The 16,921-nt window shown below is 37.2% G+C and overlaps 1 protein-coding gene across 1 annotated transcript; it reads right to left on the bottom strand.

Moving 5' to 3' along the window:
* Nucleotides 1–1,340: 1,340 nt before the first annotated feature.
* On the bottom strand, nucleotides 1,341–16,138 carry ugl (ureidoglycolate lyase). Its single transcript, XM_059346813.1, has 16 exons — nucleotides 16,098–16,138; nucleotides 15,949–15,988; nucleotides 15,598–15,723; nucleotides 12,740–12,958; nucleotides 11,786–11,876; nucleotides 10,552–10,628; nucleotides 10,206–10,316; nucleotides 10,047–10,106; nucleotides 8,996–9,152; nucleotides 7,786–7,984; nucleotides 5,906–5,984; nucleotides 5,714–5,806; nucleotides 5,074–5,146; nucleotides 4,916–4,983; nucleotides 3,247–3,371; nucleotides 1,341–1,907 (listed from the first exon to the last, which is right to left on the bottom strand). The coding sequence occupies exons 1-16, from the start codon at nucleotides 16,136–16,138 to the stop codon at nucleotides 1,748–1,750; spliced, it is 1,719 nt and encodes a 572-aa protein (XP_059202796.1). The 3' UTR covers nucleotides 1,341–1,747.
* Between the last annotated feature and the right edge of the window lie 783 nt (nucleotides 16,139–16,921).

The raw sequence follows: 16,921 nt of genomic DNA, 5'->3' as shown, positions 1-16,921 counted from the left end.
TCATGTAATTGGGATATATATATTTTTGGTCATTTTGTGTCTTTTTTTGGTCATTTTGTGTCTTTTTTAGTCATTTAGTCTCTTTTTTTGGTCATTTTGTGTCTTTTTATAGTCATTTTGTCTTTTTTGGTCATTTTGTGTCTTTTTTTGGTCATTTTGTGTCTTTTTATAGTCATTTTGTCTTTTTTGGTCATTTTGTGTCTTTTTATAGTCATTTTGTCTTTTTTGGTCATTTTGTGTCTTTTTTTGGTCATTTTGTGTCTTTTTATAGTCATTTTGTCTTTTTTGGTCATTTTGTGTCTTAAGTTAGTTATTTTGTGTCTTTTTTGGTCATCTTGTGCCTTTTTTTAGTCATTTTGTGTCTTTGTAAGTCATTTTGTGTCTTTTTTGGTCATTTTGTGTCTTTTGTTGTGTCTTTTTTTAGTCATTTTGTCCTCTTTTTTAGTCCTTTACTCAAACATAAAATGTGAGTTTGACCTTTTTTTACTTTCAAAACACTATCATGCTCCATAAAGAATTTGAAATGTTGCAAATGTGGCCGCATATAAGAAAGGTTCAATAAAAACACAGTTTAAAAAAAATAAAAAAATTCTGGCAATTATTTCATGGTTCAGGCTTTATAGGGTTAAACTGCATGTTATCAGTATAAAGGCATGTATGTAAAGAAGAGACCTGTTGGAACCCAGAGAGCTAATTTTCAGTGAGATTGCATGAGGTCAGAGGTCACATGACCACTTGGAAATCACCATGAAACATAAAAAAATAGCCGAACTTTGCAGCGTTATTTCGACAACTTCCCGACCCGATATCTATAGATTCCTTAGATCTTCTATTTTCATATGAATGGTGAGAGTTAAACATAGTTGCATGCATTTAATTGTTCAAACATAAAGCAAAGCAAGGTAAAATATTACATCTGCAATTTATTTTGACACTTTTGAGTGTCAGTATCATTAGAGACTGGAACTATAACTTTGTCTGGTTTTCCTCCAGAGAACAACCTGTTGATGTGTCTAGTCATTTTTCTTTAAGGGACATGAGTCCAACCCACATTCAGCAGTTTAATACATTGTTGCAACTAAGAATTATTTATTATCAATTCATCTGATCATCAGATTTTCTTTAACTAACACATTGACCCTCTGGAGTCTATGATCGTGCCGTCCTGATCAGATCACGTGAAGTTTAACAAAAAAACATTTAACATTGACATTCCCAGGTCATGTAAAACCAAAGATAAGATAATAAGATAAGATAAGAATGATAATATGTAATCTGACACATAGTTTGTTTTTGAAGAGTTGCAGCTAACAAGAAAAAAAAACACCTATAAATATACATGTTTTTCTGGGACTTTATTGTATAATTTTATTATATTTCAATTTGTACGTTTTTATATGTTCATATATGCATCATATGTTTACATTTTCCAATGTTACATTTTCCATGTTCCAAAACAGTTAATTGAGCATATTTGTGGATTGATAAAGTAGGTTAAATTGAAAAAACAATTGTCCGATCATATGGGAGGAGAAAAGATGGATTCCAAATATGGGTATAGTAAACATTTTTCATGTGGTACATGAAGGGCAAAATCAAAAGTATTCAAAAACGACCAAAATAGGCAAAAGACCCCAGAGGGTTAATGATGTAAAATCACAGGAAATAATGAATGATGTTCATTGTGATTTCCAAAGCCCCGTGGATCTTCCCACAGTGTTTTTTTTACTGTGTTCCAGCTGGATGGTCACAGTTTGGAGCGGGGCAGGTGTGAGTCCACAGCCTCCACCTGTCCCGGGTCCTGGGAGGTGATAAAGGTGTGGTCCTGGTTCAGGTAGCTGGTGATGAACTCTGGGAAATCTCTCCTCAGGACAACCTCCAGGAACATGTCTGCTGCTGAGGGTAAACTGGAGAAGACAGACAGAGAAAAATACAAAGTGTTCTATTGTTATAGTGTTAACATATTCATGGTGATAGATAGATAGATAGATAGATAGATAGATAGATAGATAGATGATAGATGGATGGATGGATGGATGGATGGATGGATAGATAGATAGATAGATAGATAGATAGATAGATAGATAGATAGATAGATAGATAGATAGATAGATAGATAGATGATAGATAGATGGATGGATGGATGGATGGATGGATGGATGGATGGATGGCTGGATGGATGGATGGATGGATGGATGGATGGATGGATGGATGGATGGATGGATGGATGGATGGATGGATGGATAGATAGATAGATAGATAGATAGATAGATAGATAGATAGATAGATAGATAGATAGATAGATGATAGATGGATGGCTGGATGGATAGATAGATAGATAGATAGATAGATAGATAGATAGATAGATAGATAGATAGATAGATAGATAGATGATAGATAGATAGATAGATAGATAGATAGATAGATAGATAGATAGATAGATAGATGATAGATAGATAGAGAGAGAGAGAGAGAGAGAGAGAGAGAGAGAGAGAGAGAGATAGATAGATAGATAGATAGATAGATAGATAGATAGATAGATGATAGAGAGAGAGAGAGAGAGAGAGAGAGAGAGAGATAGATAGATAGATAGATAGATAGATAGATAGATAGATAGATGATAGAGAGAGAGAGAGAGAGAGAGAGAGAGAGAGAGAGAGAGAGAGAGAGAGAGAGAGAGAGAGAGAGAGAGAGAGAGAGAGAGAGAGATAGATAGATAGATAGATAGATAGATAGATAGATAGATAGATAGATAGATAGATAGATAGATAGAGAGATAGATAGATAGATAGATAGATAGATAGATAGATAGATAGATAGATGGAGAGATAGATAGATAGATAGATAGATAGATAGATAGATAGATAGATAGATAGATAGACTTTATTTATCCCAAGCTGGTAAATTACAGTGTAGCAGCAGCATTACACACATAGACAATGACAATTAAATAAAAAGAACAACCTAGGCATACTTCAAGCAATAAAATATAAAAATACAATAAAAAATAAAGTGTCTAAAGAAGGAGTATGTATTAAGGAGTAGAATAGAATTCCAGTGCAGAATAAATATGAATATACAGTATAAAAATGTTGGTGCTATGAAACAAATAAGGTGCAATGAACAGTGTGCATAAAGAACACATAAAGTGCATAGACATAGACAGTATGTAATGACAACATTTGTTTTTTGTTGGTATCTTATAATTTTAAAAGTAATGAAGGTGATCTGAAGGTGTGTGTTTACCTGACGGAGGGGCAGAGAACCTTCAGCTCCATCATGATCTCCTTGGTGAGATCAGACACCAGCCGTCTGCTCACCAACCTGCTGTCATCCTCCAGACCAGTCTGGTGACGGATCCACTGCCACACCTCACACACACACACACACACACACACACACACACACACACACACACACACACACCAAGCTTATTATAGTTAACGAAAACTAGAATTGAAAAAACATTTTCGTTGACTGAAATAAAAATAAAAACTAGAGTTTTTAAAAAAAACCATAACTAACTGAAACTGTATTTTGTGGTTACAAAACTAACTAAAACTAATTAAAATTACAGTGAAAATGTCCTTCGTTTTCGTCTTTATCAACTTTTTTTCATACATAATCCAGTGTTATTATTTCTCCACCGCTGAGTGTGTGTATTCCTGCTTTTTGGGCTTCCAGGTGAAGCGCCAGTGAAATTACCGTAATGACACCATGTTGGCTGTAAAGAAAAACTTCTCAGCTTTCAGAAAACGTAGGAGATTTTCCGATAGCGTAATCCGTTCAGTTATTATGGTAATCTGAAGTGTGCTTGAGCAAACATGTCGCCGGCGCAACACTCGGTAAAATTTGGATGTTGGATAAACGGAAGGAAAAAAAAGGAAAAATTTATTATGACCTCTTTGAATCTGGCACCAGATAGCCCATTCCAAATACACTAAAACTAATAAAAACTAAACTAAAACTAAGCATTTTCCAAAAAATAAAAACTAAACTAAAACTAGCAAACGCACTCTAAAAACTAACTAAAACTAACTGAATTTGAAAATTCACAACAAAATCAAAACTAAAACTAATGAAAAATCCAAAACTATTACAACCTTGGTACACACACACACACACACACACACACACACTTCCTTTAGTCATCACTACGTTAAACCTGCAGGTGGCACTACAGCAACATGATACATGAACTTGATGATATCTCAGTGGTCAGATTTACTGTTCACCATGTTACTCGACAAAAATAACCATATTATGGGATGTCCAATAATTGTGGAAAAAAGTCATACTATAGTGTGTCGGTCCAATTTTAAAATGCTAAAAATTACTTCATTATAGATTGATGATACATAATAATTGTGTAGTTTGTCCATAAATAACAGAAAAACACCATATTATGGGATGTCCAATAATTGGGAAAAAAAGTCATGCTATAGCATGTTGATTTTTGTCAAAAATGGTCAAATTTTAAAATGCCTCAAAATGCGGAAAATGACTTTAAGATTGTCTGTTGATACATATTAGAGCATAATATGGAGAGAAATGACCAAAAAAATCACCAAATTATGGGATGTCCAATTATTAAGAAAGTCATACTATAGTATGTTGATATTTGTCAAAAATGGTCACATTTTAAAATGCCTCAAAATGCAGAAAATTGCTTTATTATTGTCTGTTGATTCACATTAGAGCATAGTTTGTCCATAAAAGACAGAAACACACCACTTCACACCATATGTACACTGATTCATATCTGGATTCAGAGACAGATTAAAATATTTTCTAGTAATAAAAACATCTATGGATAGGATTTATCTGTAGTTTTTTTTAACTTGTAGTTTAACTAAGCAGCCAGTTCTGCCCCAAAGGGAAACTGCTGAAGTTGGATCCTGTGATCTAAACCCACCTGTGATCTGGAGATCTCTGCTGTGGCTGAATCTTCCACCTGGCCTCTGTAGAAAAAGTGGCCTTTGCCTAGAAAACAGAACACGCCGTTAAAAGTCTACATAACAAGACTCACTGCAGCTAAATATGAGAATAACTAGAATATCTGCACATATTTACCTGACAGCCAAGCATTAATGAAGAGGACACCAACTGCTATGTTATACATCAAACCAGAAAGAGTGACTCCTCCCTGAGGAAACACAAAATATATCAAAATATACTTGAGACTAATACAGCATATCCAGTTATTTTAACCCTCTGGAGTCCACGAAAGCGTCGGAGCACAAATTCTTCATGACATCAAAAAAAGACACAAAAATGACAAAAAAAGACACAAAATGACAAAAAAAGACTAGAAAAAAAGAGACGAAATGACCAAAAAAAAGGCACAACAGACACAAAATGACAAAAATAAAAAAAAATTTAAACACAAAATAAATTAAAAAAAAAAGACACAACAATAGACACAAAATGACAAAAAAAGACATGAAAAGGATTCAAAAATGAAAAAATTAATTGAAAAATAGTCCAAGACTCCAGAGAGTTAAACAAAGCTATCAAAGTCAGTTAATTTATCACCAAAAGTAGAGAATAGTATAAATCTGGTGGTGAAACCAACCTAACTAAGACATGTAATGATAGTTTTTAAATTCATATTTCACTCATTTATATCTTGTGCAAAGGGGTTTGTCATTCTGGTTACAAGCTTTGCGAGGTTTCATCTGCTGTTTTATTTCTGGTAGAAGCGATGACTGACTGAAGGCATGGACAGCAGGTCCTCAGGAGTCACTGTGACATCATGTCGAAGCTGGTCAAGTTGGTTTTCACCTTCAGTGTGGAGTTTGAAAAGCTGAAAGATGTGAAGAATAATCACAAGTAGAAAACGTGAGTCATTATTACCCAGTTTTTGTAGAAAACTTTGTATATCTTATAATGTGGGATTTCTTACTTTTTGCATTGGCTCAATCAGACTGAGATCATAAACCATGAAGCCGTCCACGCCGGCCTGGATCTCCAACAGCTTCAGTCTGATAGGTGGAAGGAAACAGAATTCAGAGTGGCCGACATATTTAACCCAATACATTTAAAAGATCAGATTGGATCAGGAATTTCACTTATGACACTTGGACGCAATGGATGCTTATCAGAAGACTAGACAATGCCAGTATTGATGGATGAGGTAGAGTGTTTCACACTGATGTGTTTGGTAATATTGGTTGCTTTACAAGTTGAGTCACACAAGTCAACCAAGCCCAAGATACATGAAATAAAGGGTTTGTCAGGCATTTTCCATATGGCTTACAATGACAAGACCACTCAGCCACACCACCTGAAATTGGTCAAGTGGTCAAGGAGCAAATGGAGAAGGTTAGGTTTACTGGAAAAAGTGGAAGTGGAGAGCTTTACATTGGAAACCAAGTGAAAACGTGCTTACAAAGCAATGATAGAGGATAGTTTCGATCCATCGACCTCTGGGTTATGGGCCCAGCACGCTTCCGCTTCCTGAAAATCTATGTTTTACAATTAGTGGGACTCTGAGATCCAAAGTTTGAGCAGCTGACAGGTTTCAAAGTTAAGATAGTGTCCTCCTGATCTTCCAAATCCTGAAGGTAGGCCAAGAAAAGTGTCCAGATACACACAGGAGTTTAAATCAATTGCCTGGGATGTAACAGTTGTCAGAATAGTGATGTAGTGGCACTGTGTAGCTTTACACTCAGAAACAAGTGAAAATGTGTACATAGTCCTGTGGAAATGTCAGTATGAAAGGAAAGTCTGAGGACAGCAGGAAGCTTGGTCGGTCCACCATTTCAGCTGCTTGCAGGTTGTAAAGTTTAGTTAGATTCTTACGACTAATTCCCTTCAGGAATCTCACAGGTAATCCCAGAAAAATGAAAACAAAGAGTTGTCCCAGATTGGTACAGTAACACCATTAGCATCAGCTTCTTAGGACCAGTGGTGTCCAATGTCCAGTTTCCTTCCCATTCTCCAGTGACTATCCTGCCTTGATACCCTAGCCTGGCTAACACCAGACTATTCTCAAATGAGATCTAGTCTGGCAACAAGCAATGGATTTCTCCGTAGAGGAGGTGTGGTTTATGATCCTCCAGAGCCGTTTATTGGACGCGTAGAATGTCTATCAAAGCGTCTGTAGGTAGCTCTTAGCCAATCAGATCAGTTATACCAACGTAGTTATACGTTGTACGTTATACGACGTAGTAGAGCAACAGAGATGGATGTTTGTTGTGTGTGTGTCTGTGAGAGAGTGTTGCTGCTGCTTTGCTTCTCCAGTTCTCGCTTTCTGCAAGATTATTTATTTTCACGCTTTATTCCCCCTCATGTCATTCAGCCTCACACATCCACTGATTTTATGGGCAATAAACAAGCTGCTGCGGGCCTCTGGGGGCTCCGCTGTCCGCGGTAGCGGGGCTATTAGCCGTTAGCGGCTATTAGCTATTAGCCGCTAACGGCGCTAATAGCCACTAGCGACGCTAATAGCCCCGCTACCATAACGCCGGTGATCTCAGCGGAGCCGCCGAGAGACCTTTCGCCTTTCAACTTTCGCTCTAAACTATTTAAAACACCATCTGCAGCTAAAGAGAGTTTCGCGTCTGCAGCAGCCATGTTGGATCCGTAAGAAAACTACAAGCTTCCAAGTGCCGAGTAGTACGCGTCATCGTCTTGCCGTCCCTCCCCGCTCTGTGATTGGATCCCTAAAACAGGGCTAAGAAACGGCCCTAGTTTCCAGACTCCGCCGCAGTTCGAAATTAAATTCGAGCGTGCAAGGCAGTCTGGGTATACCAGGCTATTGATACCCGGTGGTGCTCCTACCTGGTGACAGTAGCCAACACTCTCCTGTACGAGTCACTCTGCGGGTCCTGAGGCAGCAGCAGGGCGGCCATGCCTCCGGTGGCCAGCGCTCCCCTCCGGTGACACGTCTGGACCAACAGGTCCATGTAGCTGCGCAGGAAACGCTTCTCCATGTTGACGTATTTACTGCGGTCAGGCAGCAGGAAGGCCTGGCGGTGACCTGGAGGACAAACACAACACCTCTTCACCTCAATGAGACAACTATGGCCTCTTTCTGATAGTACATCTACACTGCAAAAAAAGAAAAGTTGGGTGAACTCAAAATTTCAAGGCAACAAACTTCGATAAAATTTTAAGTTGGACAATTAAACTAAATACTTTAAGTTTTGTTTTTGAGTTTGCTCAACTCGGAATTTCTCTGGCACGATTGTAACGCCGCTATGAAATGTCAGCTAATGTTGCGACCACAATTTTGAGTTAGCATTGATACGCTAATGGCTACTCTTGTAGCTGTAACAAGCAGCGCCGCTAGCATCAGTTAGCCGCTAGCATCAGTTAGCTGCTAGCATCAGTTCGCCGCTAGCATCAGTTAGCCGCTAGCATCAGTTAGCCGCTATCATCAGTTCGCCGCTAGCATCAGTTAGTCGCTAGCATCAGTTAGCTGCTAGCATCAGTTAGCCGCTAGCATCAGTTAGCCGCTAGCATCAGTTAGCCGCTAGTGTCCAAATTTCACAACAAAGAAATAAGAGTTAGCAGAACTATTGTCCCTTGTTGTGAACCCCAACTTAAAGATATAAGTAACAACAACTCACCAACTTGTTTTTGAGCAGACAACTGGCTTCCTTTGTTGTGCTAACTTACATTATTGCCCTAAATGTCAGTAATTATATTTCCAAGTTTTACCAACTTAAATCACTGTTTTAGGCCAAAAAATACAAGTTGGCTTTTTTGCAGTGTGGCTCGAGACCTTCATAGAAGTTGCCTGGCTCCAAAAGATAGATTGTATATGCAATGCTTTAAATTTAAATGAAGCCAAAATATTCCGGATAAAGGCGCTGCCATCTTGTGCTGGTGCAGCCTTTTGAAGCCAGAGTCTGTTCAGTAATAATCGGCTGGTAGAACCCTGATATTGAGATACCAGATCTGTGCTCGTTTCTACGCTGGTTTGATAAATAAGAGCCAGTGTAACAAGTTGAGTAAAAGGTGCTGAGAACCAGAAGGTGTGACTCACCAAACTTATTGACGAAGGAGGCGGAGTAATCCCAGATGCCACAGTTGAGTCCTGCTGAATGTTCTCTCAGCTCGTAGAGGATCTCCTCCATCTCAAACGCTGCTAGAACATTTTCTATCAGCACCGTCGCCTTGATGCTGCCCACAGGAAGACCCAACTACACACACACACACACACACACACTGAGATATAACTACATATGAGGGGTCATTTTAAATAGATTATTTCTATACTTCTTCAGTGATTGGGGAGACAAAGTTTAGGTGTCAGGGACAAAAAGCCTCATCTGAGATTTTTGGATTTGGGTATAAAGTTTTTCACAAGAATAAAGTGGTTTGGTTTTCACAACTGCTCAGTTATTCACAAGAGAAAAATAAAGACCTTCTGTTATTGTGTCATGCCATAATTTTTTATGTCAGACAGGAAAGTAAAACCTATAACTTTAGATCAGGGGTCTCAAACTCAAATTACCTGGGGGCCACTGGAGGCAGTATCAAAATGAGCAAAAAAAGACACAAAATGACAGAAAAAAACTAAATTACTTGAAAAAGATACAAAATGACAAAAAAAATACACAGAATTACCAAAAAAGACACAAAATTGTTAAAAAAAAGACACACATTTATTAAAAAAGACAAAACCTTTCAAAAAATGACACAAAATGACAGAAAAAAACTAAATTACTCAAAAAAATACAAAATTATTTTAAAAAGACTGAGTGTCTTTTTAAAATAATTTTGTGTCTTTTTTTGAGTAATTTAATTATTAAAAAAGACACAATTATTTAAAAAAGACACAGAATTACCAAAAAAAGACACAAAATTATTTAAAAAAAGACACTGAACCATCCATTGAACCACCATTGGCCAACAACTGAACGTTCTGATGACCACATGATCCAGTTCTCTATAAACTGATCCTCACACTACTGTACCTGCTGGCAGCCAGGACCATCAGTCAGATCTGCTCATTTCAAACTAAATCTGTTGAAAACTGATACTTAATAAAAAAGAGGACCAAACTCTGAGTGATGTGTATAAACGGTGCAGACCTTCTGCTGAGTCCAGATAAAGATCTTGTTCCACAGTCTGGCCTCCATGAAGCTCTCCACCTGAAAACATTAGAAACAATAGAGCTTCACACGGACTGGATTAATAGAGACAAATCATCTGTGTGTGTGTGTGTGTGTGTGTGTGTGTGTGTGTGTTACCTTAGAGAGGTAGAAGAAGGGTCCACTCTTGTTTTCATAAAGTTTCCGTCCACAGTGGAACATGAGGAGTCCGAAGTCCACCAGAGGACCAGGAGCCTCTCTGCCCTCCACCTGGAGACACAACAATCAGAAAATCTCAGTTTTCTAACACTATGCTGTGCTTTGGATACTGCCACACTTTAGCTTTAAATCTCAGAACACATTATCCCTCTACATCTTTGTTCTATTTTCAAATCAAACCATTGCAGATTTATGGCCTTTCAACCACTCCAACTGCTGATTTTGATCCAAATCTGCACCGTCTATAAAAACTGTGTGACGTTAAGTACAGATGTTGTGACTCTACCATGATGTTGTGCTCCACCATGTTCCAGGCTCGAGGACGAAGCATCAGAACTGGAGCCTGAGAGATATCTGGAACATCTATTAACAGATAAGATAAGTTAAAATAAGATAAAACTTTATTTATCCTGCAGTGGGTTAGAAATGTAGTCGTCACAGCAGCTCAAGATACAGACACATAGATGTAGAAGACAGAATAAAGAATATAAAAAATAAGATACTTTCTGTACTAGGATTGTCAAAAGTATCGATACTCAAAAAAGTATCTATACTAAAACGTTGTATCCAGATACGACACTCATTTTCAAAAGTATCGATACCCCCCTCATGTTTATGTTGTTTATTGTATTTATTTATTTTCTGCACTACCTCAGACCTGAAGCTTGTTATCATAGTTGCAGTTTCTTTTTGCACGAGTGCATTTTATTATAAATATTTAACCTGTGGTTCTGTTCATTTTTACATGTTGCATTTTTCTTGTTAATAAAAATATTTCTGTTAAATTTTGGGGTCTTTGTTTTTATCCTTGTGGTATCGAAAATGGTACATACATTTTTGCTATTTGGCTTTGATTATTATTGTTATATTTTTTTGGGTTGTTTTCCTGAAAGTACTTTGCATATTACAGATATTGCACATTGGAGAACAAATATATTTTAGCATGTGAAATAGGTTAAATAAGTTTTTGCATGTAGTAGTACACTAAAAAAATTCAGTGCTTTTACTTTAAAACATCATTTTTAATGTGGTGCATTAATTAGTGATTGTTTGTTATTATGTGTCCTCAGTTTTGTCTGTAAATTGAATCATTCGTTCCAAGTAATATTCACTAAACCAGAAACAGCCTGAGTAAAGATTACAAACACTTTCTGTGTGGAAAAACTTGCAGAGCTTTTTTTAAGTAAAAGTCACTCCGATTTTTTCAGTGTATGAACATCAATGAAGAAACTTCAGTGGCACATATATCTGACTGTCATCGGCGTAACAATGAAAAGGGATGCCGTGCTTTCTCAAAATGGAGCGCAGAGGCAGTAAATATAAAAAAAAAAAAAAAAGCAGGGGCCCTAAACTCGACCCCTGTGGAACCCCATACAGCAGCGGAGCAGGGCTGGATTTCTTCTTTATGATTCGTATGATGTAGGAAATTACTTTAGAAATGCTCTTTAATGCCAGCAATGATTCATGAAGCTTTATTTGGACATCACTAGTTTCAGTATAAAGTAAAAAAAAACACTTACTGGGGAACTGGTTGTGAACCGCCTTCAAAACATTATGAATGCCTTTGATCTGATTATAAAATGTCGGGCAGTTTCCATCATCAAAGTCAACCTGAAACCAAACAGAGAATATCTCATTTTATTATACAGCATGTGAACTTAACTCTGTATGTTCAGTATCTTAATGCATTTAATCCAACCACAAAGTTTAAACCTGAAAGTGAAACCTAAAACACTTTAACTTTTTGGAATTTCCACATTAACAATTATAATAAGGCCTTTTATGACCAAACAGTAGAGAATACAATGTAGTTTTATGAGGACATACTTTATTAAACTAAATACATTTCACTTTTATATGAATGAACAATACAACCAAAATGAGGCACAATTCATTGTTTTGTGTTAAAATAATATTTTCTATATTTTTAAACATATTTTTGATTCACAAATTCATTACTGTAATGATAAAAATGTCATGGTTTCCCCCACACTTATATATAATAAATATTTAATAAACTTTATAAAAATAAATATACATTTGATTGAAATGTATACTTTAACAGAATATAATCAAACATAATGGTTTTTGTCAATGTATAAAGGACAAAATCTGAATGAAGACTGAAGAAAAATGGTTAAATGTTACGGTAAGGATAGAATTGTTTGCATTAAAAATGTGCATATTTTAATTAAATACATGTTGGTGAAACCAGCGACCCTCGAGCATATTTAAGTGCTTGCCAAGGAAAAAAAACAAAACCTTTCGTTGTTTGTTGTTTTTATTTTTAGAATGTGTTACAGTGATGAATTTAGCTCACAGTGTTAGAAAGTACCTTAAAATTATTTTTAAAAAATTATAAATTCATATTAAACAGTGACTTTAGATTGTTTATGTTATAAAGGGTCAAAGAAAATATGTATTCAATGCTCTTGGATTATTGCTATGAGCTGCACCATGTTGATGAGGATCACCTGTAAGCCCTGTGCTGGGGACCGGAGAGCCTTAATGAAGCGCTGGGTGTCACAGGGAGCCAGGTCCCCGATATCCACATGTCTCCTCTGGAGCCTCGGGGGGACGGGGAGGACCCTCCAGTCCGGGTCCCTCCTGATGTTTATGGTGCTCTCCAGAAAGCCCGGCAGGTCACCTGACAGGTCCAACTGGGCCTTCCTGGACACTCGTAACCCTAAGACCTGGTAGAGGACAGTAGTAAACCTAAGACCTGGTAGAGGACAGTAGTAAACCTAAGACCTGGTAGAGGACAGTAGTAAACCTATAGACCTGGTAGAGAACAGTAGTAAACCTAAGACCTGGTAGAGGACAGTAGTAAACCTAAGACCTGGTAGAGGACAGTAGTGAACCTAAGACCTGATAGAGGACAGTAGTAAACCTATAGACCTGGTAGAGGACAGTAGTAAACCTAAGACCTGGTAGAGGACAGTAGTAAACCTAAGACCTGGTAGAGGACAGTAGTAAACCTAAGACCTGGTAGAGGACAGTAGTAAACCTTAGACCTGGTAGAGGACAGTAGTAAACCAAAGACCTGGTAGAGGACAGTAGTAAACCTAAGACCTGGTAGAGGACAGTAGTAAACCTAAGACCTGGTAGAGGACAGTAGTAAACCTAAGACCTGGTAGAGGACAGTAGTAAACCTAAGACCTGGTAGAGGACAGTAGTAACCCTAAGACCTGGTAGAGGACAGTAGTAACCCTAAGACCTGGTAGAGGACAGTAGTAAACCTAAGACCTGGTAGAGGACAGTAGTAACCCTAAGACCTGGTAGAGGACAGTAGTAAACCTAAGACCTGGTAGAGGACAGTAGTAAACCTAAGACCTGGTAGAGGACAGTAGTAAACCTAAGACCTGGTAGAGGACAGTAGTAACCCTAAGACCTGGTAGAGGACAGTAGTAAACCTAAGACCTGGTAGAGGACAGTAGTAAACCTAAGACCTGGTAGAGGACAGTAGTAAACCTAAGACCTGGTAGAGGACCGTAGTAAACCTAAGACCTGGTAGAGGACAGTAGTAAACCTAAGACCTGGTAGAGGACAGTAGTAAACCTAAGACCTGGTAGAGGACAGTAGTAAACCTAAGACCTGGTAGAGGACCGTAGTAAACCTAAGACCTGGTAGAGGACAGTAGTAAACCTAAGACCTGGTAGAGGACAGTAGTAAACCTAAGACCTGGTAGAGGACAGTAGTAACCCTAAGACCTGGTAGAGGACAGTAGTAAACCTAAGACCTGGTAGAGGACAGTAGTAAACCTAAGACCTGGTAGAGGACAGTAGTAAACCTAAGACCTGGTAGAGGACAGTAGTAAACCTAAGACCTGGTAGAGGACAGTAGTAAACCTAAGACCTGGGTAGAGGACAGTAGTAAACCTAAGACCTGGTAGAGGACAGTAGTAAACCTAAGACCTGGGTAGAGGACAGTAGTAAACCTAAGACCTGGTAGAGGACAGTAGTAAACCTAAGACCTGGTAGAGGACAGTAGTGAACCTAAGACCTGGTAGAGGACAGTAGTAAACCTAAGACCTGGTAGAGGACAGTAGTAAACCTAAGACCTGGTAGAGGACAGTAGTAAACCTAAGACCTGGTAGAGGACAGTAGTAACCCTAAGACCTGGTAGAGGACAGTAGTAAACCTAAGACCTGGTAGAGGACAGTAGTAAACCTAAGACCTGGTAGAGGACAGTAGTAAACCTATAGACCTGGTAGAGGACAGTAGTAAACCTAAGACCTGGTAGAGGACAGTAGTAAACCTAAGACCTGGTAGAGGATAGTAGTAAACCTAAGACCTGATAGAGGACAGTAGTAAACCTAAGACCTGGTAGAGGACAGTAGTAAACCTAAGACCTGATAGAGGACAGTAGTAAACCTAAGACCTGGTAGAGGACAGTAGTAAACCTAAGACCTGATTAGAGGACAGTAGATGTCTCCTCCTGGGTCATTAACTCTGTGGAGTCTTATAGGGCTGTTCTGTCCATTTTTAATCCTTTTTGTGTCTTTTTGTGTCTTTTTTGGTCATTTTGTGTCTTTTTTTTATTTTCTGTCTTTTTTGGTCATTTTGTCTTTATTTAGTCTTTTTGTGTCTCTTTTTTAGTCATTTTGTGTCTTTTTTTAGTCATTTTGTGTCTTTTTTGGTCATTTTGTGTCTGTTTTTAGTCATTTTGTGTCTTTTTTAGTCATTTTGTGTCTTTTTTTGTCATTTTGTGTCTTTTTTGGTCATTTTGTGTCTTCTTTTAGCTATTTTGTGTCATTTTAGTGTCTTTTTTTTGTCATTCTGCCTTATAATTTTGTGTCTTTTTGGTCATTTTCTATCTTTTTTGGTCATTTGCTGTCTTTTTTTGTCATTTTGTGTCTTTTTGTGTCTTTTTTTGGTAATTTTGTCTTTTTTTAGTCTTTTTGCATCTTTCTGTGTCTTTTTTAGTCATTTTGTGTCTTTTTTAGTCCTTTAGTCCAACATAAAATGTGATTTTGAATATTTTTTTTAACTTTCAAAACACTATCATGCTCAATAAAGAATTTTAAATGTGTCAAATGTGACCAAAGGTGTCAAATCTACCATATAAGAGGGTTCCATCCAGTTCTATCATTTGATACTAAATCTATTTGAGCTTGTCTCCAGTTTTACTTGGTATATCATCATCAAACTGAAACTGGCCTCATGGAGTTTACAGCCAGAACTTTAGAGGTAAATGTACAGTAGGGCTCCACGCTGCTTTGTTTTCTAGTCTGATGGAGGCAACAAGTCTGGATTATTTGGAGCTTTTGGACACTCCACAGGGTTAAACAAGTATTACAGTGAAAAAACAACAAGACTTTTCTAGCTGTTACCTGATCCACCTCCTCATTAAAGGTGGAGATCAGCTGGTGGAGGAAGTCCAGCGAGCTGGAGGTGAAAAGAGTCTCATATTCCTGTTGTAGACCATAGGGAGAAGGAAACAGCTCCATGCTGACTGACTGGGGACCAAAAGAGGCAACACATCAGAAGATTTTCTGGGGCATTTCAAAATAAGAGAACAGTCACACTAATGAAACTGCTCTGAAGTTCAAAGTCCATCTTGCAACACAACGCTGTTAACACCTGCTCACTTTGGAGCTTCCCATCACCCAGAATGCTGCATTTATTTCTTTCTATAATATCTATAATTCAGCTATAAAATAAAGGAACAGAATGATACTTACAGAGCTGCAGACAGGTTTCTGTCCCCTCAGTGGAAGTGGACTTTGGTTGTGGACTAGCTTTGGTTACTGTTTGAACAGGAAGATGTTTGCTTGTAGTTTAAAGTCCCATATGAAAGTATTTTGTGCATTTAAATCTGAGGCTATTTAACCCTCTGGAGTCCAGGAAAGAGCCGGAGAGTCCTGCTGTCATCTTCCCTCTGAAATTTTGGCTTTTCTAGAAGTTTCCATGTCCCATTTAGCGCGTCAACTCTTTTTCAGCAAAAGTTAAAACCACCTCGACCAAGTGTAACACAATTTTACTGAAGTTTTTGCACAGATTTTTTTTTAATTTTGCAGTGTGCATTCAGCATTTCAATGCATTTTAATGCAGTCTTTTGTGTTTAATGTTTTTTGTGTGTTTTATGTGTTTTTTGTCATTTTTTGTGTGTGTTTTTGCATTTTTTGTGCATTTTTATGTGTGTTTTTTGTATATTTTTGTGTGATTCCCGTGTGTTTTTGTGTTTTTACGCGTTTTTTTGCAATTGTTTGTGTTTTTATTTGTATTTCATTTTTGTGTTATATATATGTGTGATATTAAACTCTTATGAGCTATTTTTGTTATTACCATTATATTTGTCCAAACAAATCTATCTATCTATCTATCTATCTACCTATCTATCTATCTATCTATCTATCTATCTAGCTAGCTAGATAGCTAGCTAGATAGATAGATATAGATACATATAGCTATATATATATATATATATATATATATATAGCTATATATATATATATATATATAGCTATATATATATATATATATATATATATATATATATATATATATAGCTATATATATATATATATATAGCTAGCTAGCTAGCTATATATATAAATTTACTACTATTGTTATTATTTTCATTTTCTATTTATGTATTTATCTTTGTATTATTTAGATGTTTCTCAAATATTATTAATGTAATGTTTACTCTGC

The sequence above is a fragment of the Centropristis striata genome, chromosome 12 (genome assembly GCF_030273125.1).
Source record: "Centropristis striata isolate RG_2023a ecotype Rhode Island chromosome 12, C.striata_1.0, whole genome shotgun sequence".
Taxonomy (NCBI): domain Eukaryota; kingdom Metazoa; phylum Chordata; class Actinopteri; order Perciformes; family Serranidae; genus Centropristis; species Centropristis striata.
This window is presented reverse-complemented; position numbering and strand designations above follow the sequence as displayed.

What these genes read in the sequence shown, in the direction of transcription:
- ugl (XM_059346813.1), bottom strand. Translation starts at nt 16,138, where the DNA reads ATGACAGCAGGACTCTCCGGCTCTTTCCTGGACTCCAGAGG. An exon ending in ACCTGCTGTCCATGCCTTCA is followed by an intron (nt 5,147 to 5,713) that starts GTCAGTCATCGC and finishes GTGTTTCCTCAG; the next exon opens with GGAGGAGTCACTCTTTCTGG. An exon ending in GTTCTCTGCCCCTCCGTCAG is followed by an intron (nt 1,908 to 3,246) that starts GTAAACACACAC and finishes TGTCTTCTCCAG; the next exon opens with TTTACCCTCAGCAGCAGACA.